Genomic DNA, 26,330 nt, shown 5'->3' with positions numbered 1-26,330 from the left:
GGACTGCTCATTCTCCTCTTCCTTGCTGGCAAGAACATCATCTCAGAGTAAAGAGATCTCCTTGTTCTGCAGCCCTGGGCTTGTTCACAGAGCAGTTATGGCATGATGTGAGGTTTGAGGATCAGGTCACTACTTTATTTCACACCCATTACTGGCTCCAGACACAAACCCTCCCCTCAACCCTCTCCTGTGCTTGGAGACGCATTGGGTCCTCATTTCTTCTTGCAGGTCATTCTTTGTGACAGTTTTTCTTTCTGTCATCACCTCTGAAATGCAACCAGCAAGCCACTGTTCAACACAAATCAAACGCTGTGTGTCTGAATTGGAACAGAAACCTTTATGACAAGAGATACTGGAGCTTCATTCTTGGCAGTTTTAAGCAAACGGCAAAAGGTTTTCTGTGGTGTAAATGGCTAAAAAGGGAGTGCAAGTACTTCTGTGAATGAACACAGAAGACTTTGCTTGAAATTGCTAAGAGTGCATGCCATATATTGCTTGCTTCAAGGTTTCGTAAGGTGCTAACCCAGCTGAGAACTCGCATGGTTAAGCTGAACACCGTGCTGTTACCAGATAGCTGCACAACACAAGAGATCCCATTTCTGACCTCTCAGTTTCTGCTTTGTGCAAAGGTAGAACAAACAGATGGAAAACCTTCAGATGGGGAGGCCTGTCTTCAAATTTATTTTCTAATTCACTGCTAAGACCTAAAGCATCCAACACATTTTGCTGCTTATGTAGCCTTCTGTGAACTAAGATACCAACGCCCAGAAGCTGTTTCTCAAGTTTCAAAACCAATTATTCTAAAAACAAAGCCTTTATTGTGTTTGGCTGAAGCTAAATAAACTTGAAATTCATATTTTTTTTTAAAAAAGAACGGTCTGCTAATTGGTATTGAGGTTTAAATATTCAAGCTTGTTTATTTCTCCCACTTCCTTAAATGTTGTTTCAGAAACATCCCCCTGTTATTACAGTCTATTAAATCAGACTTATCAAAAAGGAAACATTTATTGATATCTTGAGACGTGTGTGTCTAATTAAGGTTGTGTTGCTGTGCATATTTTATATTCAAGTAAACGTTTCCTGCAATTTGACTTTAATCAGGTCTGAAGGACCTTAATAAGTGTTTGGCTCCATCACTTATTTTTTCTTCCTTTCCCTGGACTAAGGGAGGATGTACTGTATCAGTTTGCAAATTCACATCATTTACCATCACTTGAGGAAGTTCTGCCACAGACTGTAGTATTTATTCAATACATTTGTCCATGGAAATGTTGGCAGCTGGTACTAAATGCACATTCTTGATGGAGCTTCCAAGTACTGGTAAACCCAGAAGTCTGGGGCATTTGTAGATTGCCGTTGTGAAGTGTGATTAGACACCTGCTTTGCTTATTTCTTGGCTATGTCACCCAATTTTACTTGGAGCTATAATTACTAGAAGAAAAGAAAAAAAGATGTATAGGTTTCTGAATTCCTGGTTTAAAGTTTCCCACTTACAAGCTTGCTTTTCTTTGTTTTTATTGTTGTGCAAGGTCCCTCTGTGCAGTTACTGTTGTCCTTTGCTGTTTTCTTTACTACCTTTCTTGTTCCATGCACAGCTACCCCTGTTAGAAGGAAATTCAGTCTCAAGTATGTAGCCATTAAAACACCTGTCCTGTGCTTGAATTCTACTTTTCTTGTGCTGTCCCTCATCTCTGTGGTTAATTTCATCCCTCATAAATAGTTTTTTACATGCTATAATTTAAATGATATGGTATGTAACCTGATCTTAAAAGATAATTTAAAAAAATTAACAGCAAGAGACTAGCTACTACTGTTTTCTCTGTTGAAACACTGTCAGTTTTGAGTGAAATGTCCTATATGCCTGTGTGGAAATGTGTCCAGGTTTTTAGAAGAGTCATTCATGATGCAAGAATAAGTATATCTGATTAACTATAACATTTCTGTCAAATAGCTGTGTAATAGATTGTTATCTTAATTCTGCTGGCAGAGAGATGTAGTAATGCAGAACTCTTTTGCATGGTATATTTAAATATATATACATGCACACACTATTTAGTGTGTGTGTGTGTACATATATACACGCACACACTAGTATGTGTGTGTGTGTACATATATACATGCACACTACTATATATTAGTATATTTACAGATTCACACTTAAAGAAAAAAAAAAAATTGTGTGGGGAGCCAAAGATTTCCTTTTCTTTTATCAGGCTTTTCTAAATTTTGGCAACCTTTTTGTTGCTACTCTGATTAGCATACTAGGTAATAACTTTAAATTAAAGCTATGATCTTACTGTAATAGATGGTTTACACATAACAGAATTTTTTCTGTTTCTGATTTTTACCAGTGATACCATACTCCAAATAGATGTAGCAGATAAGAAGAGGAAGAAAGGAAAAGTAGTTACTCCCCACTAATGGGGCACTTAACGATAGAACAATCCCATGTTCTGCTCAAACTCACACGGGGATTACGCCTGCACTGAGAAATTAAGCAGTGCCAGGGAGCGCATCCCAGTGTCGGTGCTGTTCAAGTGTCAGAAGAGCCCCGGGACGGCTTTCCCCCAAGGCCAACTAGCACTTTCCCAAAGACTTCCCGGGCACCATCCGATAGGTGACCACGCTGTGTTGCATGAAATCTTAACAGTATGAACACAGCCAGCCCAGGGTGCCTGGCGTTACAGTCACAGTTGGGTCCTGGTCCTGTTTGTTTAACTTTTTGGAAGAGATGCAGACAGAAAACCTGCCTGAAATGTTGACATTCAATCCAGATTCCTTTTGCCTCATTCCAGCGCCTTTCTAGATCGTTACCCTCATTTATATGACATTATTCTTAAAAATCACCCTGGTAAAATGGCTAAGGCAGTGTTTAAAGAACAAAACAAATCCTTTTATTTTCCTCAGACAAACATCACAAAATGTTAATCGATTTGTTTCCAGCTTTGATGATTTTTTTTTTTTTGGTGAAAACCAAGATGACAAATGAAAGAAATCAAAAGATAACTGATTCAGAAGTAAATTTTTAGAATGCTCCAAAATTAGATCATGTAATTAGTATTCAACTTATGAGCATTGATATTTGGTGGAATTACACTTACGTGAACAAATTCAGTTCACACAGTTTAGGAACACTGAATGGTCTTCAGGAAGGAACAATGCTTGGGGTTTCTGTAAGCTTCCTTCATTGATTTAATTCCTGATGTTCAACAGTTCTTAAAACAAAAATTCTCACACTTTGCCAAAGAAAATCCTTGATAAACAAATTAGCAATGGTTATTGCTTAAAAAATGGCACAAATGGAATGTTGCCAAATTATTATGTTCTGATATAGGGAATATGTACACTTGAAGTAACAGTACAGGCTCCATATTAGTTTATTCTGTATTCTTTTTCAAGTAAGTCTGCAAGCTTTGCCTGTATCTTCTTTTGCCTTTCAAATAATCACTTTGTATTTATGAACTGTGCAGATTCTGCTGGCAAAAGCAACAGGTATGAAAACAGCTATCAAACAGAAGCCTGTTCTTCTGCCCTTCCCCCTTTGCATAGAGAAATTCAAACAGGAGAAAGCAGGGTAAGAAAAATACTGTGCTTGGAGAGGAAAACTCTCCCAAATCCACTTTCCTTCTTCCTAAGTCAGCACTGTTGATATTGGAAGCTGCTTGCCTGGAAGAACAACCGCTAACCTCTTGATGATTTGTGAAGAAATCTGGAGCTGATTTGCGTAAGAGGGAGGAATGATGTTCTGTTTTACTCCACCAGCATCTCGCAGCCTTCCTGTTACAACACTTAACCCTTAGAGGAGTTCTGTACCTAAGGTAATAAATCTTCATGTCTAGAGGTGGGCTCAGGTTCCTTCATCAATTAATTCATGAAGGTTAGGTTAGGTGTCTGAAGGATATTTCTGGAAACTAGATTTGCAGGGAGTCCTAACAGAACTATGCTCATGGATCTGAACTATGAATCTGAACATTGCTTACATATGAGAAGATAAGAAAAAAGCCTGCATCAGCCATAATAACTTGAGAAAATTTGTAGACCTGCTATGTCAATATTCTCAGAGATGATGAACAAACTCGCCCATTTTTTAATTTTTTTTTTTTTTTAATGTTAGGGGAGAATGTCTTTGAGAAATTTGTCTTAGGACATCTTATGCTAGACCCCCAAGCACTTTGGTAATTGTGGCTTCAGCACTTTGTAGGAGCAGTACTGTCTGCTAGGAGCTCTAGGTCTGTCTATCAGCAGAAACTGAGGCATCTGTGAGTACAGAAGGAGACAGACAATTTTCATGTTATACACCTAAACCAATTGTTTAGGCACCAAAGAGGAATACTGTAAGCATGTACATCAAACTCACAAAAAAAATGAGTTGCCTTTCAGATTCCCTTTCAGTTCAGTGCCATCCATGGAGATACACCTTCCATCTGTGAGATGACTCTCTTACACTGGTATGGAAATAGCTAGACTTCTCAGCTTAGGCAGAGTGGCAGACTCCCTTTAGAATGCTGTGATTCAGCTGTAGGACATTTCTTTTGGGAAGGAAAAAAAAAGGTAAATTTATGCAGCAGTCCATTTGGAAAAATCCCAGCCTAAAGATTAAGTGGACTCAAGAAAGTACTTTCTTGAAAACACATGGCTGCACCCCACTGCCTTCAGATAAAACACGACAACGCTTCAGAATCAGCCTCACAAAAAAGGAATATTGCTAATTTTTAGTGTTCACTACAAAAGGTGAGTGTTGAGAGAACTTACCTGCAATTGCCAGTGGTGTGTGGTTTTTGGTTTTTTTATTTTATTTTTTTTTAATCCTTACATATCTTGTGATTTCTGAATTTGAGCAAAATTCAGACAATGGAAAATAGTAAAAAATGTGAAGTGAGTTCTTCACCTAGCAAACAACTAAAGGGGAGTTTCTACTTTGGACATCTTAACCTGTTTGGTAATCCTGACAGCACTGTGATTTGGGTCCTTACAATCAGTTCCATGACCTATTATTTCCTCCCCCCCCCCCCCCCCCCCCCCCGGAATTAGGATTTTGCACTGGGACCTGAAGTCTGAATCCATTGTAGGACTCTCTGATTGAGGAGACTGAAGAGTGTGCTCCTACCCTTGGTTATTTTTGAAGCAAAACTTCACGAGGCAGAAGATCACTAGGTAGGTGTGGTCTTGCCTTTAAGAATCCACTGAAAGCACTCCTGTTTTATTTGTGCAATTGCATTTGTGCATTTTCATCTTCTGGAAGCAGAGCGTATTCTAATAGGTTAGAAATCTGTGGATGCAAATGGGTTTCACAGGAAGAAAATAAGCGCGCGGCTTAGGTAACTAGTTTATGTCCTACATTCTATTTAAAGAACATGAGTTAGCTAATACACAGGCCAGAAGTCCCGTTGGTCTAGGCAGGACTTTCTGGCTCCTCACATCGGTCCCTTTCTACATCAACTTCTAAGACTGGAGAAGGAGGCGCGTCCTTAATGTCACTGTGCTGGACTGAGATGCAGCTGATGGGCACATGGGTATGATGTCTAGCTCAGGCTTGTTATCTTTGTAAATGCTTGTATTTTCCTGTGCCATTTCCTTTTGGGCAAAGTACAGATGATTGCTTTCCTCATCATTAATATGGCATTCCTGTGGGCTACAACCTCTTTGGCTTTTGGGTTGGGTTTTTTGGGGGGGAGCGGGGGGGTGTGGTGTGGTACTTCTCTGGTATTACATAAGGAAGGCCTTACAGGACTCTGACACAGCTGCTCCCTGACTTAGGCCTACAGTTCATTCACCTTTCTTACCCCAAAAAACTACTTCCAGTGACCTTGCCTTCTGTGCCACTTTTCCCCTCCTCTCTTTGGGCGTGTTAATAGCTTAAAGGGAGACACCCCCCCACCCCCCAAGCCAAGGACTCTCTCAACTTTGGTTTTCCCTTACTGTCCTCCATATAAAAGCCTTCCGCTATGCCTGCCTCTACCACCACATCGCTCCTCAGTGTTTTTCCCCAGCTTTTCTGTTCCTTGCTTCCAATTCTTCCTTCTTCAAAGCTGATTCAAGTATCCCATCTCCCTGCTGCTCTTTTCTTCCAACATTTACCAGCTTGATGCATTTCCTTCATTCACCTATTAATCCACTGTGTCCTGTACACGTTATCTACAGAAGGAAGTCCTCCTTCCCCTCCCTGCAAATCCACCCACAGAAAAAAGAGGCAAGTCACTATACAGATGTGCAAATACGTTTCACTAAGATCCCACATAAGTGCTTCAATTTGCCCAGGCTGGACCACTCCAGGTAAGTTTGAAATCTCCCCAGTTATGAGACAGAACTAAGATTTTTTTGATCACTTTTAAGTTTAAGGGGTTTAAGTACTTCAACAATATCTAAAATTGTATCTCTGGTCACAACTGGAAATGTAGACTTACAGAAAGAAAAAAAAAGGCAAGAGGGAGAAGATGCAGGTTAAAGGATGAAAGACTAAGCAAAAGTGATGCAATTTCAGTTGTCAAACGCTCATTTTTTATTAGGTTGTATACAACTTCAGTGTCTTGGGACATGCTAAGCAAAATTTGTTTCACTTAACCCTTGGGCATCACAGGCAGTCACGGAAAATAGCAAAGTCAGTATTTGAAGATCATAAACAATAGAATAAATGAAATGTAGATGACTTTATTGGATTTAATTACATATGAAATTGAATACCTTGAAAACAAAGTACAGTAACAACATGAACATATTTATTAGGGCAATGTTTTATGAAATTCAGATAGGCATATTATAAATATGAAGAACGGAGCCTAGATAGTGAAATAGTACTGCACTTGAAGAGCTAAGAGTTAACATTCTGCAATTGCTTCAGTAAGTTTTTAAATGAGAGCACAAAAGCACATTTTAAGATCTCATGTTCTGGTTCATGAATGTGACAGAATTTACTGTCCCACTTGTATGAGTTAGGGCCCCGTCTGCCACAGCTACGTGTGCCTCAGAATAAAAAGGGGTTAGAAGGAAGGTAGAGATGATTAAAGGTTGAAGAGATGATTCTTATTGACAACGTAGTATTAAAAGAATTAATATATCCATATTTCAGTTCTAGTATTTTAATGTAACATAGTCTTCCATCTATAAAAAGCATGTTCCTTAAGTTAGTTTTGAACTACCCATTTTGAAAATAAATTCATATTCTAGTATATCTAGCTATAATCTCAGTATGTTCTATGTATGATTTAAAAAAATGTCAGTTTAGTTTCCAGAAAACCCCTCAGTCTCATAAGATCTAACCCTCCTAAATAAATGTACTGAAGTTAGCAAAATCATAGCAAACCCAGTTTCGTTTAAATATTTGACTTGTAACTCAAATTAAATTATACTTAACTGCACCTTGTATCATACAAAAAAATACCCATCATGTTTTTTACTACTGATGTTAAAGGCAACTTGTACAGGACTGAGGCTTTGCCTTTTCTTCATTACTGAAAACACAAATCCAGTTAAGACTTTTTAGACAAGCTTTCATTTTAACATGTTTTATTTCAAATTTATTCAGAGCTGAAACAAGAGTTACATTCGCAGCTGAGGAAAGCAAAGATGAAACTTTGTTCTTTCTTTTGTGCTCAGCCATACAATTTATTTTTCTCCTGGCAACAGATTTTAAATCTCCTTGCCTTTTTTTTCTTCATGGGAACTGTTTTAGTAAGTGCCGACATTAGCGCCGACAACGCTTTGTGTGGTTTTTTTTCCTTTTGCCTGGTTTCTGTGTCTGTGTGTGCAGGCATGCATTCATTAACGTAATTCCTCAACATTCAACAAGAGTGCATCATAAACCAGAGGAAAAAAGCCTCATAAATATTTAGATCCTCCATCTACCTTCCAAAACTACAGTGAAAAAGAGTATTTAGTGAGGACTTGGTTTGAGTTCATCTGCATATGAACTGAAAGGGGGTACAAAAGGATGAAAAGGTGGTGGAAACGAGCATACAAACCCCATAGTCTCCAGGGGGCCATTCATCTTGTTCTTGTCAATACCATCTCAGTCCCACTGCTTGGCTGTTTTCTGCGCATGACCCAACAGCCCAGCTTTGCAAAGAGAATGTTGCAAAGGATGTGCGTGCTTTCTTCCGAGTTTTGTTCTATCGACTAATTTTTCAAGAGGAGAAGCAAAATACTTCACGTTTTGGAAGCTGGAGACATTTCTCTAAATGCTTCTCTACTCGTTTGTGGTCCACACAGCGACACACAAACTTCAAGCATTTACATAAAAGGACAAGTAGGTTATATGAAAAGCAATTTTAGGTAATTTGACAATTAATGAGGTAATGAGATCACAATGTAGCTTAAAGCGTATTATCATCTGCTGTACAGCTACAAAACCATACAATTTAGACCAAGTGCTGTATATATTTATATATAAAACTCCACTATTTCTAACAAACAACACTGTCAAAAAGTCCAAAATTACAGATAAAAAATAGAACACCAATAAAATTTGATATTTAATGTATTTTCAGAACTGAACAGAGTCACAATCATTTAGGTTGGAAGGGACCTCTTGAGATCATCATCATGGAATTCTGCAATTTTTTTTTGTATTTTTATTTTTAAAAATGAGGGAATGTGTAATACGTTCAATAATTATTTAATTTTTATTTCATGATCTGAGATCAAATTAATTTTGAAGGACTGCATCACACTACCTACATACAATCACTTGTGATCTACGACTGCTGTGCTTAGGTATCTTTTTCAGCCAAAAGGGCATAAAGGCCACTAAACAGTAAAGTCTGTAATTAGACACAACAATTTCACATGTAACAGAATTCTTGATCATAAGCAGCCAAAAGGGCAGTTTTTTGGTTGTTGTGACGACAAAGTTAGCATGAAATAATGTAACTCAATTTATCAAGCTCCACATCAATCGTAATTCTCCTGTAATTCAATTAATATATCAATACTATATGCAAAATGGTCATTTTAGTCACATAATATAATATTCACTTATCTTACTACATTGCTAATCTATTTTCTACTTGTGATAACAGAAAAATCCAAGTATAATTTTTTCAAATTAATCTCTATTTCAGTCTCCTCCTTAAATGAACTCAGCTGGTTGGTGGGGTTTTTTTTGTTGGTTGATTTTTTTGTTACCAGAGTTCCCCAAAACCCTGTTACTGGAGCAAAATAGCGAACCTCTCAATGTAACATCAAGTACAAGCCTGAGCATGCAAGCTGCTCTGACTCCCCCACTAATCACCTGTTGTCAATCTAACACAAAGGACTTCACCTACACTGACAAACTTCTAATGAAGTACCAAGATACATCTGTAGCCAGAGGGATAATTGATTTCACTACTAACCTGTAAGACAGGTGCATACAAACTTCAAAATAGGACAAAAGATCAATTATGCCTCTAGTAATGAAAATCAGATGGATAGCTATAAATGGACTACCTGGAAGGAAAACAAAGGTAGGGATGTATACTTTAATTGACTTCCTAAGGGGAAGACCTTCTTCTGGCATGAAAATTGGCCATCTGATTGGCTATGTCATGACTTTTTGAAAGTAAGTAGAAAAATTCTAGAGATGGGGAAATGCTTTAAGTCAGGCAGTACCTCCTCTCCACCTCTAACAGAGAAGTGGTTTGCCAGCTTCCCAAATAACAGGGACTTTCCAGACCTTTCTAGGGTGGGAAGAAGGAAGGCTGCCTAATTTGGATTACTTAATACCTGTTTTCATGCTGACCTTCTTTAATCAAAACAGAATTACAAAAATTCAAGGTAACTTTTTTTCCTGCCTTGCTTCAAGTAGTGTTTTCTTTATAGTTCCTGCCACAACCTGTTGTTTTTTGAGCATATTGTCAGACGAGACTAAATACTTGTTAATACATAACAAAACAGTATTGTTACGCAAACTGGATAGCGGAGTATACTCTCTGGGAAACTTATTTTTGCATTTCTCTGTTCCTTAAGCTTATAGGGTAACAGTTCTTCAGTCCTATCTGGATTTGGGGTGTGTGGGGAGGTGTGTGCTAAAACCAGAGACAACTGTCACACCTGTTCTGTAAAAACAAAAACCTGTAATCAATATAAGCGTAATAACCTTTCTTTCTTAGTTTGACAAGTTATGTAAATGCCTGAAAGGTGAAGAAAATTGCCCATGAAACTTTCAAATATATATATTTAAACAAATACAATACCGTAAGATGTTAACATTTCAGTGATCATCTTTATTTATGAATGATACAATAAATTCCATAATATAAAGCTACCTATTAGAGAAAGTGGCCTTAAAAACTTCTGCAAGTTTTCTTACAAGTTGTAACATGTACATGGAAACTTCTTATGTTCTAAATGAACAGGAATATCTAGACTGATGTGAACTGGATCTGTACAAAAGTCATTTGAATCTACAGGAAATGCGTTATGTTTCCCTTCCCTATATTTCAGTCATAATCGGAGACCAAACACAAAACATTTCAAACTAAGAATAATAATAAAATTTATGAGAATTTGAGAGATGGCCAGCAGTGTAATTTCCAGACACTTCAAATTTAGCTGCAGTGATTTTTTTTATCAGACCACTATATCTAAATCTGGGTGATTACTCCATTTTGCATACATTTTGCCTCTACACCCTAGCGAACGTTTCAGCCTACTCCCTTGCCCCTCTACTCTGTGGTCTATCCAACACAATAACTTGATGAATGTAAAATACTAACACACTTCTGATAGCCAAAGCTAGGGAATGACCGCATTACCTTCAAGAGAGTAATTTAGTTCTTGTCAAAATCCTGAAGCCAAGCTGTTGTTCAGACTATTCTGAGAGCAAAAGTGGTTAACAGAAAAATGTTTCTGCATGCTTACAGTGAAATTCAGCTGACTGTTCAACAGTTCGCAGTGGCTGCTCCAGTCATCCAAAAGGTGTAAGAGACATCTGTACAGAGCTGGCAGATGTGATACAAGAACTTTGAGAGAAAAGTGACCTTTTGGAGATTCAAGTGGAATACCATAAGGCAAGTGAATCCCACCCTTCATTGTGCTTATAAACTTGTAACAATGAATTACTGCAATCAAGCGATGAACTCATTTTAAATAATAATCAGATACAGTGTTAGCTAAATAAGATCATATGATCTTGTATGAAGTGACTGTAGCTCAAAATGAGTCAGATCTCCTAGATTAGCTAACAACCCAGAAACGTTCACCTTTTGGCTTTGAGCCCATGAGTCATGTTTTTACCGATTGTTACGAGTTGTCCTTTGAGCTCCAGTGACAGTCAAATAGGGACTTATGATGCACCAGCCTACAAATACCAACAAAGATGACATGAAATTTGGGATGCTTCCTGTTTCTATGAGAAAATCCTGAATTTATCCAAGTGCTTAAGCAATAACTGTCTGCAGTTTTATAATGGCTTTCATCCAAGCAACTTGAAGTACTTTACTACCAAGTGTTTCATAGCTTCTGAAGAGTAGAAAACTGTGAAATGGGCTCTAGGGCTTATCATAACTACAACGTATGTGGCTACTATATTCCAGGAAAGACCTCCCACACTCAACAGAAAGACTTGTGGGTAGGAGGAGCAAGTGGGAGACAGTAAGTCATCCACAAACAAAACAAAGTTTAGGCTTCCTGAAGTGAAAAAGGAACAAAAAAAAATATTAAGAGATTGAACACTGCTGTTTCCTTTTAGAGAAAAGGCACAAATACCCATGAACAGATAAAGCAGAGAGCAAGCTTCTGAGCACACTATAGCACGGAAGCACAATGGTCTTTGTGTGGGTAATCAACAACCACTGTAGCACTGCTCTCTGTCCTTTGCTTTGGATGAACACTGTTGAGCAATTGTGTCTCATCTCTAGAAGCTTTTAAGATTCATATTGCTTGGTCCCTGTCTTTTCTCACAGCTTTGTAACTGCAGATACTTCTCTTCACCATTACATACATAAAAAAGGATTTGTATTTAATAAAGACTTGGAATACATAAAGTATTTTGAGTGGGGAAAGAAAGATTTCTAGTCAAAAAGAAGATTCTGGATTTTTCAGACTGATTAATTACATTTCATTAGAAGGCCCAGCCAATACAAATGTTTCTTGCTCATTACCAGAAGGTTTTAAAAAATGCAAAGTTTTCTTATAATTTGTTTAGATGTTTTCTATCCAGTTAAATATAAGCTCCTTGGGTAAGAACTGCTGCTCTTTGAGTACTGAACATTAAGAAGCATAAGCAACACACCACTAGCAATCCCTCAGTGTAAGTCAATATATGTATACATTCATATTTCAGATATGTTAAAAGTTAAATTAATGCATCAATTATGTTTTAAGCTCTACTTGGTTTTAGTAGTAATTGAGAAGAATGGTTAATTTAAATCTATTCACAAAGTTAAGGCTGAAAACATTTTGTTTATATTCAACAGTAACCAATATACTACGGTATTTTACCAAAAGATGGTGCACCTGAAATACAGAACTTACCAGTTTCTTTAGCTCTTTGCCACTGCGGTTGCCAAAATAAATCTGCAAATTTCTCTGACATGAACTTTGTCTCTTTTTTTTTTTAATCCTATAGTGAAGGTGAAAACACTTCTCACTATGGTGAAAAGTAAAAATACTTCTGATTACATATCTTAAAGAAATATGTCTTTCAATATCATATTTTTAGTTATACATAGCAAATAAAAAAGCTGCTGAGGGCACTACTGTAGTTGAGATGACTGCATCAACTAAAACGAAGAATGTTATCCTGGATAGCTTTAATGTTCGATATCTAGTGCAAATTGGATAGAAGGAAAAAAAACAGGTATGTCTGAAATAATGGCTAAGACCTCTTAATATTCTTAATTTCCAGATATCCTAATATTGTAGTCTTTTAAACTAGAATGTGTGTTAGCTGGACTCCAATGACAGATACTGTATTTAGCAGTGGTCAATTCAGCTGCCTCCACAGAGTGAGGCAGCACTTACAGTAATACACACTCACTGCTACTCCCACTTCTGCAACGCGTGGCACAGGCTGGCTCACATAGTGTTTCTGTACATGAGTTCTCCAAAAGGGACAGGCCAGAAGCCATCTGAAATTCTCCTCTATGCAAGCCCAGAGCTGTATAGCTAAAGTAGTAATTTTGTGACTGTACAGATGGAAAGTGTAGTATCTAGCACACTAACTGAAGCTATAGGACTGTGCATGGGATTAGAAACACTGGAAACGTGCATGGTGTATTTCAAGAGATTATTTGGCTTCTTTTAGTGAGCTAGGAAGAATATTGATTACTCATGATCCAACAGGAAAATGCACATAAACAATGCAAGTGTTTATAAATTACAAGATATAGGGAATTTTATGAGCTTAGAGGTGAAACATAGCTTCAAAATACAGGATTCAAATATGTTCTGTGAATAATTAGGTTTTTTCCCCTCAGCTTTTAAGTGCTGTTATGAACGAGACAATAAAGTGGGTAAATTTTATGTTTACAATGTAGTACCTCGATTTAGTTTTCTCTAATTGCTGGTAATTTTTTCTTTTCTATGCTTTCTCAGATTGCTTTTCTTTCTCTCCTTCTCACTGTTTTCTGCCTTTCTCAGCAACATTGTAATAAAACTGGCATACATGAGACTTCATTTTCATCTGCTACTGAAGAGTGTGAAATGAAACCAATCTAAACTTTGTTTTTAATGCACAGAGATTTTTCAGGAGCCTAGCAGAACTACCACCTTCTCTAGACAGACACACCTTTTCTTGTTGCTAGAATGCTATCTTTTCTGGAGAAAAGTCTACCTAGTAGACTACATAAAGAAACAGCATGTACAGACATTACATACCCATGGAAATTATCTACTTAAAAATACAATCTACTAGGCGATTAATGTATGGCAATCTTGAACACTGATGTAATACATTCTACTATATATTGATTTACACCTTTTCCGTGCATAACCATGACTATTTGGCAGTTAGATAAGGTGAAGCCCAACACAGAGATACCCATGCCTTCCCTAACTACTGAGAGTTAAACGAAATGCTTAATATTTTATGAAGCAGAATTTAGGCCCCTCCAGTCTATCTGTGTAACAGTATTCTATCACAGTAACTTAAGGGATATGGAATACATACCTTACCAAGAAAACTGCCAGGTACAAGATTTAGGTCAAAGGTGGAAAGTGTTTGACTTAGCATTTTCTTTTCTCCCCAGCTTAATGACTGTATAATAAATACACAACCACAGGAACAGTGAGAATGCAGCTCTTCCTACTCTTGTGTAAGTGGATGAATCACAAAGATATCTCTTCTTCTGGCTCCTTTGTTCCAACCTGGGGAATGGCCAGTTCTAACAGGAGTGATGGTGTGGCTTACTATACCCTTCTTCACAGTTGTTGTACAGCTTGAAGTACCTTAAGTATAAAAGATATAAATCTGAATCCTTCCAGACTAAGGTGTGCTTAAAACCTTATCTTTTACTTCTTCAGCAATCACTTAGCATCAATAGTGGACAAATTTAGGGATTATATCTTCCAAGATTACACATAGCACTCAAATGCCCCTTTTTAGACTATGAACACTATGCCATCTGCTTATTACTTTGAATGATGCACTACTATGGCTTCTGTTTGAAAAGTTACCTGTTGGTTTGGCTTAACATCAAAGGAAATATGTTTTTGTTGTCAGACACATCACAGAATTTCAATATAATTGGTTCTTGCGATTTTTAGTCTGGCTCTAGACCTTATTCTGTTCATATGTTAATCACCTTGCAGATATGAATGAATTTCAGATGTCCATCTGGTAGCATCCACGTCTGACTGCTGCATTACAGTTACAGCAGCTACAATCTTGTACGCCATGAACGATTCAATACTGAATCACAAACATAGTATTTTTTTCCTCCAGTGACTGTAACAGGTAAGTGAAGAACTGCTTCTTTCCCTAAAGAAGAGTAGTATTGCACATTGGTACCTTCCTGTTATAGACAGCATTGCAGAAGGCTGATGACATCCAACTGTATATGCCTATGATTTGGTCAATGGAAATGCTACAAGTAACAGCCAACCCTTTAACCAAAAGAGTATGTTTCCCAGTAGTCATCAGCCTTCAGCTCTCCTATTTCCCAAGGTGCTATCAGCTATCAACATTATAGCAGTAATTGAATTTGCTTTTTATGATCATTGCAGGCCTTTACTGTAATATACAGAGGCTGCTGCTGGCATTATCGTAATTTTTCTTACTTCAAGATTAGATTAATGCAATAAAACTTCACCTTAAAAGAGAAGCTGTTGGAGAACACTACAGGTTACACGATACAAGAAGGGCTACCTAGATGAAAACACAAGAGTTAAAGATAGGGACTTCTGCTTGTGTCCAGACAGAAGTTAAGGCATTGGGTAGTTACCTAAAGAACCTTACATGACCACAGGACCTGGTTACCTTGAAACAAACCAACTAATCTCCTTCTCCCCGCACTGTGCTATCCCGCCCCCCCGCCCCGACATCAATACCACACAACCTCTCCCCCTTACCTACAGGACCTGTTTACCCAACCCTGTGTCGTCGTTGTCATCCCCCCCCCCCATTTCTTCCCCCATGGGAAAGCTGCAAAGTTCAATACAGTGCAAGAGTATTTCTAGTGCCTCTGTAGATGAGGCTGTAGACACGCCAGTCTTGATGGGAGCTACACCTTCTCACAGCTCTTTAACCAGAACTAATTCAACTTTCATCTCCCAGGCACTCTTAAAACACCCTTTCCTGGGACACGGAAGTGTGGGAAGGTGAAGGCAGAGAGAAGAACATAGGGTATGTTGAGAGGGGTTTTTCGGTAGCTTTTTTGTTTTTACTGTATACTTGATGAAGAAAGATATCATACTGATTTGCTTATTTAAAACTAATGGTGAGTTACCTACATTTTGTAAAAGCATTCAGCTTTTCCAAGGGCATTCTTCCAATGATTTAAATTCAGTTTTGAAGTATTTATGGAAAAATCAAAGATGACAATTTTTCTTAAGTCATTTATGCCTAATTACATAGGCAGCTTCAGCACATAGCTTTGCCTCAATTTCTGTAATGTTCAGACTGAGAAAATAATTCAGATTAACACAGAGCAAACTACAGCTTGAATTTTGCATTGCACGAGTGACTCCTCAATAACTGCTGGTGTGCACTATCTTATTCTCCAGAAAGTAAGTGCAAAATAGCTTAAGATAAGCTATGTTGTTCCTATTAGTAGGTAAGACAACTGGTAGCTACTGCACAACTTGTGCTAGTATTTGTTACCTTATATTGTCTGCTCATATTCAAGCACTGAAAGCACTTTATGTGCAGGAAGCGATAATGAAGTGGTATGGGAACAGCTGCACCAAATCTGCTGAAAAGAAGTCTCCATATGCTATTTTTACTGTGAGAATCAGCAGTCCAGAACAATTATTCTAACGTTATCTAAGTTCATCTAATTTTAAGATGAAAGCTTGCCGTCTGACAGATGCCCTTAATCAAATTGAAGGATTCGATAGCAAGTTTTCTCAGGGTTAAAAAGAGCCTTCCCTCACTGGTTAAAAATTAGCAAATAAACGGCTACAAAAACACATCATCTTTCAGACTGATCTACGATAAATAAAAGGATGGCAATTTTGTTAAGCACACAAGATTGTGCTTTAGCTTGTCACAATTTTAAAACAAGGTTGGACAAGAGCAACCACAATCTTGTTACTAAATAGAAACTGTATTATCATCCACAGCCATACTGCAGTGTGTTTTGGGCATGCTATTGGTGGACTAAGAATCTATATTAAAAAAATGGTTTGTAACACTGCTACTCTTTCTTTGATAACGAAGACAATATCTTCTTGTTGAATATACATTTTTAAAATGATGGAAGCAATAAATCTCACTTATCTTACATAAGCCATTAATTTTTACTTAATGTAAACAAAACCCTGAAATGAAATAAAAATTCTCATGTCTAAATAATGAGTTCTACATGTTTAAAGAGGAAAACCACAATAAACACTGGAAGGAACGCAATAATCTAAGGCATTTTTACTATTATGAGAACTACACTTTCTCTACATTTTAGTCAATGCACACCTTTCAGGAAAAGTAGAATAACACTGCTTGACAATACCCAATACAATTGTACACCTGTCAAGACGACAACGTGTCTCTGCTTTGTTTTAGTTTTGGAAGCATTGTTCATTGCGATTAACCTAATACTAAAGTTTCTTCAAATACTGTGCAGTACGTATGAAAATACATTTGAATTGTTATAGAACATCAAGTAATAGCTAGACTTTATACCTAGTCCTATTAAAAATGACTGTTTTCAGCGAACTGAATGAAGCATGAAGCGATTTTTATCTAGCTTTCTAACATAAGCTCTACCAAGCTACTGAAAATTGCATCAAAGCTTTCTGGCGACCTCCTAAATAATAAAAATCAAATAAGAACACCAAGTAGCTGCGTGGGGAAGGAGGAATACGTACAAGCAACCGCGTCGCGCTGCTTTGCCTCTGCGGCTACAGTGGATGGAGCACGTTAATTTTGGTTCTGGCTGCCGGATACTGCTGCTCCCATCACGTCTCCCATCCAAACCCGTCAAACAAGCCATGGCTGATGCCAAAACACGGCGCTGCCCTGTAAGCAAAAAGGGCGTCTAACTGCCTGCCGGTGAGGCTTGGGCGGAAAGGCAGCACCGGGACCCGGAGGACGGCCCAGGCTGCCGCGGGGCGCCGAGGCGGGCGGGCCGGCCGCCCGGCTGGGGCACGGCGCTGCGCAGCACCAGCCGCAGGCGGGGGCCGCCGTCGTTGCTCCGGGGCCGGGCGTGCGGGGGAAGGGGCGTGCGTATGGCTGGACCGCCACCGCCTGCATTTCTTCTCCACCCCCGGCCCGCTTCGCGCCCCTCCGAGGCCGAAGGCGGCCGTTAAACGGCTCCCGCAGCGCGCGCGTTCGCGACGCCCGGCCGACAGACGGGGCGAGGGCGGAAGGGAGAGCAGCTCCCGCCGCCCCCGCTTACTCCTCGCCCGCCCGCGGGGCCGGTTACGGCTCGCTGCCAGGGCGCTCCCCCGGCCCCGGTACCTCAGCCTCGCGCTGCGCTCTCCTCCTACCCCCGCGGGCCCTTCACCCATTAGAAATTGCTCCTCGCGCCGCTCCGCCACGCGCACCGCCCACCGCCCGCGGGCGCATGCGCGGCGCAATCAACTGCCACTGCCGCCGCCGCGACCGCGCCCTCCCCCCCCCCCCAACTTGGCCGCCCCCCTCTGCCGCGTGAGACCATGACCGCGCGAAGCGGCGGCGCCGTTGTAAACAGCGGGCGCACGCGCGCCTCGGTGGGGCTCTCCCCGCCCCCGAGGGGGCACGTGACCCAGCCCCGCCCCGCCCCGCCCCGCGCGGAATAGGTGAAGTAACACGACTTTGTTTAGAAGAGTTCTGTGCGCGCGCGTGTTTCCGCGGGGCGGGGGGAGGCGCGCGGGCGCGCAGCGTCGCGTGCGGCTCCCGCGCGCCTGCGCCGCCTGCCCACGCGCAGACGCTCGGAGGGGGCGTGGTCGGGGGGGCGAAAACCCCCGTCGGCCTGGCGGCACCTCCCCGCCCCGCCCCGCCCCTCCTCTCCCCTCCCCCGCCGCCGCCCCGGGCCCCCGGAGCGGAAAGCGAGCGACAGCTGGCTCCGCCAAGCGGCGCTGCCGCCGCCGCCGGCGGCCGCCGCCGAGTAACGGCCGCCCCGCCCCTGGGCCCGCCCCCCGGCATGTCCCCACCCCGCGCGGGCCCTGCCCCCTCCCCTCCTGCCGCCGCTGCTGCTGCTGCTGCTGCCAGCGCAGCCTGAACTGAAGCGAACTCCGGAGCGAACTGAGGAGAAGTGAGGAGGCGGCGGCGGGGCTGAGACTCACCAGCCACAGGCGGCGGCGGCGGGAGGGCGGGAGGGCGGGCGGGCGGGAGGCGGAGAGGAGAACACGCCAGGCGCAGCGCGGCGGCAACAACAGCGGCGGCGGCAACAGCGGAGAGACACCGGCGGCGGCTCCTCGGAAGCGGCAGCCGCGCCAGCAGCGCCCGCCCGCCCCGCTCGTCCCCTCCCTCCCCCGCCGCGGAGACAGGGGGCAGCGCCGAGAGGAGAAGCCGGGCTCAGCGTGTGTGTGCGCGGGAGGAGGAGGAGGAGGAGGGGGGACACACCGAGGACTGCGCCGGCCGAGGGCGCACGGAGCAGGGAAGCGGCGGCGGCACCGAGAGGCGGCGGCGGCGGGTCCTTGTGCCCGGGGAGGAGGGCGCAGCCCGCACGGGGGTTTTTACCGAGTTTCCTCTTTTTTTCGGTCCCTCGGACTCGGCGGCGGGTCTGCGTTTGTCTCCGGATTTGAATCCTCCTCCTTCTCCTCCTTCCTCGGGGAAGCTCCCCTCCCCGCCCCCTCCCCTCCCCCACCGCCTCCCTGCCCGCCCGGATCCAGCCGGGCGCCCCGTGCCGCGGTCGCGTTGATCGGCGGAGCTGCTGCGGGCGCTCGCCGTCTCTGCGCGGGCTTGGAATATGGTTGGGGAAATGGAAACCAAGGAGAAGCCGAAGCCGAGCCCCGATTACCTGATGCAGCTGATGAACGACAAGAAGCTGATGAGCAGCCTCCCCAACTTCTGCGGGATCTTCAACCACCTCGAGAGGCTGCTGGATGAAGGTAAAAGCGCTCGCCCGGCCGCCCCCTCCCCCGCTCCGCCGCCCTGCCCTGCCTCCCCCCCCCCCCCTCCCCGGGCCTCCGCGCCGCTCCCGGGATCCCGCTCGGCCCCCCGCCCCAGCCCCGGCCGGGCGGCGGGGGGAGAGCCCGGGGCCTGTTTCGCTCTCCCCGCTGTTCTCCGCACGCTCTCGGCCCCCGGCTGGAGAGCCTAAAACAAAGGGGAAGTGTGGGCTCTCCCCGCCCTGGCTGCTGCCGTGCGGTGCCGGGGGACTCGGTGAGCGAGTGGGAGGGGGAAGAGGCAGCCCTGGCCGCACAGGTCCCCGCTCTCCCGCGGGGGTTTTTTCCCCTGATTTTTTTTTCTTTTTCCCTTCCCCGCACCGTCTCCTAAAACCGGGGGAAGGGCAACTACCGCACGGAGGGGAGGGAGCGAGGAGAGGAGCTCAGGAATGTGCTCTGGGGGAAGGCAGGGAGGAGGGGAAGGGCTGGCTGGCTGGCGGCGCGGCGCTCCCCTCCCGCGGCGGCGGGGAGAAGGGTCCTGTGCGGCGCCCTTCGGGCAGCGCTCCTCGGCCCGGCCGGAGGGCCCCGAGCGGGGGGGCCGGCAGGGCTGGGAGGGTGTTTGGTTTCGAGATTTGGCTGTTCTGGAAGCTGCTTGAACTTGAATGACTAAGGCGGAGGGGGCTGAGCTCTTTCTTCAGCTCCAGCTCTACCCCACCCCAAACTGGCCACAAACTAATTATAATTTTCCTATATTGCAAGGGAAGCGAACAAATTCTCCTTTCAGCTGTCCTTACCTTTTACAGAAACTAACTTGAAAGGCTCCTACGTGTGACTTTAGTGAAGGGAGAAAAAAAAAGAAATTACGAAATTGCTTCGTCCACTCCTGCCAAACGTCCACTGCTGCCCCCAGCCCCACACCCCGCTCCTGCCTCGGAGGGGCGAGGGGCCGCTCCTGTGGGTTGACACCCCCCTCCTTTTTTTCCTGAATAGCTCCCTTTAAGGTTGCGTTTTATACAAATAAAGATTCACATTTTAGAAAGGGGGGGGAAAAAAAAGTATATGCAGGGAACTTCATGCGTCCCATACGTCTTCCCACTACAGTAGCAGACCCACTGTGTTAAAAATAAGGCAATACACTTGTTCTTAGTGTTTTAAATTCGCTTTATGCTTGGGTTTACAGGTTGGCTTTTCTTGTTAAAGGCATTTCCTTTCTCGCCACCTTAAACCTAGGCTTTCTGGAGAGTTAGAGACCTGTTTGTTTAATCGTATTTGGTAGCTTTGTAGAGTATGATAAAACCATAAATTATTTATACAGTTTCAACTTGTTGGGATTCTTAGCATGAAATACTGAATTTTGAGATTTTGAGTTAGGATTCTTGTTCGCGGACATATTCCTCCTCGCTAAAAGTTTGGGAAGTTGTTGACCTCGGAAGATGAAAGAGCTGGTTATATTTGGTAGAACAACTCCCCGCCCTCTCCCAAGACTGTAAAAATGAGATAGTGACTGTAGTACAACAAAAAATAGCATATCGAGAAAATGCTACCTTCTGAAATAAATGATAGAGGAGTGAAAAAAAACGCAGTGAAGAATACTGAAAGATGGACTGTGGGAAGCGATATAATGGGAGATTCTATTTTTATTTTCAAGACTCTTGGTGAAGTTTGAATTTATATTGGAGCAAATATGGATGTGAAAAGTAAAACTATTTAAAACTTATGTGCTTGGTCACCACAGCAAACAACCTCTTCAGAATAGTTATATTTACAGTAAACATCAAGAAGAAACTTGACTGAGAAGACTCCTTTTTAGCACAAATGAGCCTTCCAGAGGCTTGATGTTGAATTTTTAAATTCCTGAATCTCTTCAACTTAATGTATTTGGCCAGAGGAGGCCCGAAACCTTTTTTTTTTTTTGTCAGAGAACAAAAGAAAGAAAAACATTTCTTCATATGAAAAGGACACTGAAAAAGGAATGTCTGAAATTCTTATATCTTTTGATGTTTTTTTAAATATTGAAAGCCCTGGAAATCTGTTTTGTGAAGTATTAGAGTTCCAAAATGAGGGCCGTGGAGACTCTTGCCGAAAAAGTTTACGGATTGTAATGGAGCTATTCTTCACACTCTTCTTTAAAAAAAAAAAAAAAATAAAATACAATCTGTGTTTCTAAATAGTCTCAGGAAGAAGTCTGCTATCCCTTTAAGCTTTTCTGCTTTTCCTGTTTACGTTGGCAATTGGGTGGAAGTATTGTGGAGGCAGAAAACTTTTTGGAATGTTGAAAAAAATGTTTCATGCAAATCTAGTAAATTGCTTCAAGACTTCAAAATTTGAACACTAAGGGGCGCCAGTTATTTTTTTGCTGAGGCGTGAGACTGGCCTCTGAACACCATTACTGACTTGAGTAGTGAAATTAACAAATCTATTAGAAGATACCAAACAATGACAAAATACTTGTGGATTTGTGCAGGTATCTGTATTTGCGTGGACTTACATGTATTGTATGCTTACACGCAGTGTTACATAGGTGGAATAGTCAATAGCGATGAACAGTTGAGAAGTTGGAACAACTGTTCTGTAAAACACCTATCCTGGTTACCGAAGGGGCACTGTGTTAAATATTTTGAACTATATGCTACACTGACATCCTCCAGAAGGGCTTAGCAATAGCAAACTATAGGTTTGCTAGAAAGGTCTGAAAGATTTAGAATGCTTACTTAAAAGTATAATATTTAATAGTTTCATCAGTTGTTTCATGGCACCTTTGAGAATACCAAATATTAGGGGCAGGTGTGTGTATATATAGATTTTATATATATGTAATCTAAAAATAAGGTTACAGTGTTCATGTTCACTCTTTGCCCCCGCCCCCCTCACAATTTGGTTTGCTGCTTCTAGTTTATTGTTTTGTGCTTTACGTAGGTGGTTTTTTTTTTTTAGTTACTATACAACCATTTTCCTGAAGGTTTTGTTTATGCTTGAGAAGAATAATATTATGATCAGCCTTTGTCTTTTATTTTGTGCTGATCAAATTGAAGAAATAAAGTCACAACCCTAAGAATTCAGACAAATAAAACATGGGATTGCTTTCTCTACTGGAATGCTAGGGTTTTACTTATTTATTTTTACATGCCAGTATTTAAAAACAAAACTCAAATGGGCTTGTGTTGTGATTACTTCTTGTAATTGTATGCAACAAGAGATAGAAATGGACCTGTTGGTTTAGATGAACAGTACATCTAATCTGGTTAGGTTTCAGAATGTACATCTACTTTTTTTGGCCCATTTCTGTGCTGTGTGTATTATCCAAAACACATTTTCCTTTCTGAACTCTATCGTAGTGTTTGATCTTTGAAAATTTTAGTGCTTAACTTAGTAGATGGTCTCTGCCTTACAGCATTTGGTTTTGAAGATCAGCTTAAATGTGAGAGGTATATGGAGGAAACTTTTTTTAAAAGAACTACTTTATAATAAAATATGAAAGTCACAGTTTTGTTTAGGTTACAGATATTTTTGCATATGTGTGCTTTCAACTTCTTATGTGTAAATAAGGCTTTTGTAGATTAACAAGGATGTTTAAAGTGCACATCATAATAACTAGGAAGCTGGATTGTTTTTATCAGACTAGTGCAAACCTGTGGGAAGAGAGGGCTCTTCCTGAATGTGGAATAGGCTGTATTTCCTGTAATTGTTTGCACCATCAAATGTGACCTGATTTTTTTTTTTTGCGCTTCAGCTTCTTAGATACTAACTTTTATGATTCTAACCTAGATTGTTTTTTTTCTGACAACTGGTGTATTTTAATGGTCCTCTTTGTGGAAAATGAGTAAAGTTGTACCTTTTTTCTTGCACTATTTTTTTTTAAATAAATTGGACATTTCAAACTCTGCAATTGCACTCTGACCTATTGAAATTAATGAGATACTTTGGTTTTATTCTTTCAGTAGATTGTGAACAAATATGCCTAAACTATTAACTGAGATCTGAGTAGTGTAATTTTTATATTTGCATTTTGTTTTCTTGAACCTGTAAGTGGTCAGAATGTTGTACCTGATCGGAATGTACACAGATCAAACCTATGGTCTGAACTTTTTTTAAAAAGGTATTGATGCAGATTTTATCAGGAATTCATTTTTCCTCTGTAAACTATACCTCAAAAACTTCTGCCTTCCTGTCAAACTTGTGTTGAAGGTGACTTAGAAGCGTGTCTAGCTTTACATGTAAATTAACCCATGCATCTAGCTTTTGGAGATAAATCTAATTTCATGTCAAATAGGTTGCCTCTTTCTGACTAGCAGTTATAACAAAGCTAGCTGTAAAAACATCTAGGTAGGGATTAAGGAGGATAAATTTTTCTTGGATGTTGCTCTCTCTGTTTGCTGTGCTCACTGAGAAATGTGCGTGTGAGCTTGCAGAGCCCAGTGCCCAAAACTGCAGTTTTCGTGTCAGTCTCATTGTCTTAACGAAAATGTCTGCATGAGTTAGGACTGAAGAACTGTGTTCTGGTGTTGTAAATAAGTTGTCCCTGAGAAGTTATCTAGTTACTTTTGTACATGACCTTATTGTTTGTGATTATGTAAATGTAGCCTGTGCTTAGCTAGGGTTTTGCTGACTTGTCAGATTTGATGAAGGGGCATTGGGCACATTAGCATGTCTGTTTTTCAGTTGTATCAGATCTTGCAATAAAAACCCGTTATTTCATTACAAACCATGCCTCTTAATGCAAAGTTAAGAGATCAGTATTCTTTAGGATAAAGGCCTTACGATAGGTGTTTGCCCAGAGAGTCTCAGAATTTTAAACTTTTGAGTTGTAATGTTAAAATTGTACAAAACAGCATGTGACGAGCACTGAGTATTGTTTGTGTGCTGTTTATCAGTAGTGCTCTTTTGAATCTGGTTCTTTAATCATCTCTAAATCTTAAGATAATGGTCTGAGGTGTTTTTCTGATTTATGATTGTCTCATAATAACGAAGTTGTAAAGCTTCTAGAACTTGTGTGTTCCAAAACTTCGTAAGACTTGTTCTCAGGTGTGGCGTTTTTCTTTTTGTAATTCCTTGGCAGCCTCTTATAACATCAAAACAAAAGCTCCATTGCATTTAAGAAAAAGTTTATTATTTTTTTTTTTTTTTTAGCTTGAGGAAAAATATTCAAAACTTCCCCCCCCCCCAACAGTTCAGTTCTTTTAAAAGAAGTTATTTTTGGAGCTATATTTGCAACATTTATAGGATTGCAGTCACCTGGTGTGTAACTTAAAAAGATGGGTGCTGTTTTGACTGATAAAAGTGTTGTTAGTAAAGCAGTTATTTTAAGCTCATGTTTTGAAAGCAGTTTGTTCACTGTTGCTTACCAGTAATTGATTATTAAAATGTCTGTCATCAGGGGGTTTTTTAAGTAAAAATAACAATAGTAGACTTAGTTCTGTACAAGAGCTGCTGGCTTATTTGTGTTTAAATTGAGAGAGACTTGTTTGAATTTTTTATCATTTTTGTTTAGTGTTACTTGTTCCTTAAGGCTGGAATTGAGTTGCATTTTCCTCATCTGAAATTGTATGTAATAGTTTCCAAAGTAACTAGTGTCATATAAAAATCTCATGCTATGGTTAGAAACAACTGCCCAAGTGCCGATTAGATTAGGGAGTGGCACACTAGGTTTTCATAACATACAAAGGAAAAACTGAAGGTATGTTGGTTAATATTATAGTAAAGTGGAAAAAAAAAAACAACCAACAACAACTGAGAAACACTTAATAGATTTTAAGAGAGCGCTTAGAATGTCTTAATTATGAAAATGAAGTTTACATGCATCAAAAGAGAAAAGGTCAAGTCAGAAAAAAGTTGCTGGTGTTCGATGAGCGCTGTGCGTGTGAAGAGAAGGCTGAACATGAAATGAATAGTTACTTTTGTAGTTCAGTAACTTTTTTGACCAGGTTATCTGTTTCAGTCCTTTCTAAATTAAAACTTTCTTCCTCTGAGTACACTAAACAATGCCAGATCAGGAATGGGATACTTACAATGATTTCAATTGTGTAGACTTTGGTAGAAAAGCAAGTACATTTGAATTGTCTTTAATTACTGTCTGTAACCTTAAAATGCTCTCCTTTTTGGAGAATGCATACTGATGCAGATATCCTATTAATTAGATGTATTATTAGATGCTGATCTGGTATATATTCTGTGGCTGATAGGATAGACCTGTGTTAACGTTAATTACCAGACCATCCTGACAGCTCAGGCTTATTGAAATACAGCAGGAGTCTGCCATGGAGACCAGTGGTTTATATTTGACTGCTTATATGGAATGTCGGGGGGTGGGAGAGGGGGGAGACGGGGGAAATGCCTTGCCGGGAAAGCTGTGAAGTAGTGAAATGCCCTCACTCACTGACCCTTGTCTTTATTGAAACATAACTCACAATTTCTCATTCGGGCTGTGTGAATTTTTCTGTATTGATTTTAATCAAAATGCATGCTATGAAAATCTTCTGTTGATTTTGACGTATTATTGAAATTTAAGAACCCAGTGCCAAGAAAACTAGTAGGAACGGTACAACTGCCAGTGTTTTTAATCTCATTATGTTTAATGTAATTGGTTAGGTCAGTAGAAGTACCATATAAGATACGCCTGTGGCTTTGCAGCAGGAGGATCTAGGTCTGTGAAGGACATTGGAGCTGGTGTTTGAATCCTGAAACAGATGATAGGTGTAAGTTTGTAATCTGAATTAGATCCCTTTGCTCTG

At 41.0% G+C, this 26,330-nt stretch overlaps 1 protein-coding gene and 1 long non-coding RNA gene across 12 annotated transcripts in view; one reads left to right on the top strand and one right to left on the bottom strand.

Annotated features, from left to right (window-relative positions):
- Positions 1–9,890: 9,890 nt before the first annotated feature.
- Positions 9,891–17,622, bottom strand: LOC127014920 (uncharacterized). Of its 2 annotated transcripts, XR_007766245.1 has the most exons (6): positions 17,443–17,622; positions 15,228–15,283; positions 14,721–14,896; positions 14,087–14,364; positions 12,451–12,565; positions 9,891–11,275 (listed from the first exon to the last, which is right to left on the bottom strand). It is a non-coding gene; the product is annotated as an uncharacterized LOC127014920 (long non-coding RNA). The 2 variants fall into 2 exon arrangements; XR_007766246.1 differs by lacking the exon at positions 14,721–14,896.
- Positions 17,623–18,932: 1,310 nt separating this feature from the next.
- The window catches only part of QKI (QKI, KH domain containing RNA binding), a 167,973-nt gene continuing 160,575 nt past the window's right edge, over positions 18,933–26,330 (top strand). For all 10 annotated transcript variants that reach the window (XM_050894275.1, XM_050894273.1, XM_050894271.1 and 7 more), the window contains exon 1: positions 18,933–19,608. In XM_050894275.1, coding sequence (XP_050750232.1) covers positions 19,467–19,608 — 142 coding nt within the window. In that variant the 5' untranslated portion in view covers positions 18,933–19,466. The remainder of the gene's footprint in view (positions 19,609–26,330) is intronic.

This window comes from Gymnogyps californianus, chromosome 3 (assembly GCF_018139145.2).
Source record: "Gymnogyps californianus isolate 813 chromosome 3, ASM1813914v2, whole genome shotgun sequence".
Taxonomy (NCBI): domain Eukaryota; kingdom Metazoa; phylum Chordata; class Aves; order Accipitriformes; family Cathartidae; genus Gymnogyps; species Gymnogyps californianus.
The sequence above is the reverse complement of the archived record's forward strand: the minus strand, read 5'-3'. Positions and strand labels throughout refer to the sequence as shown.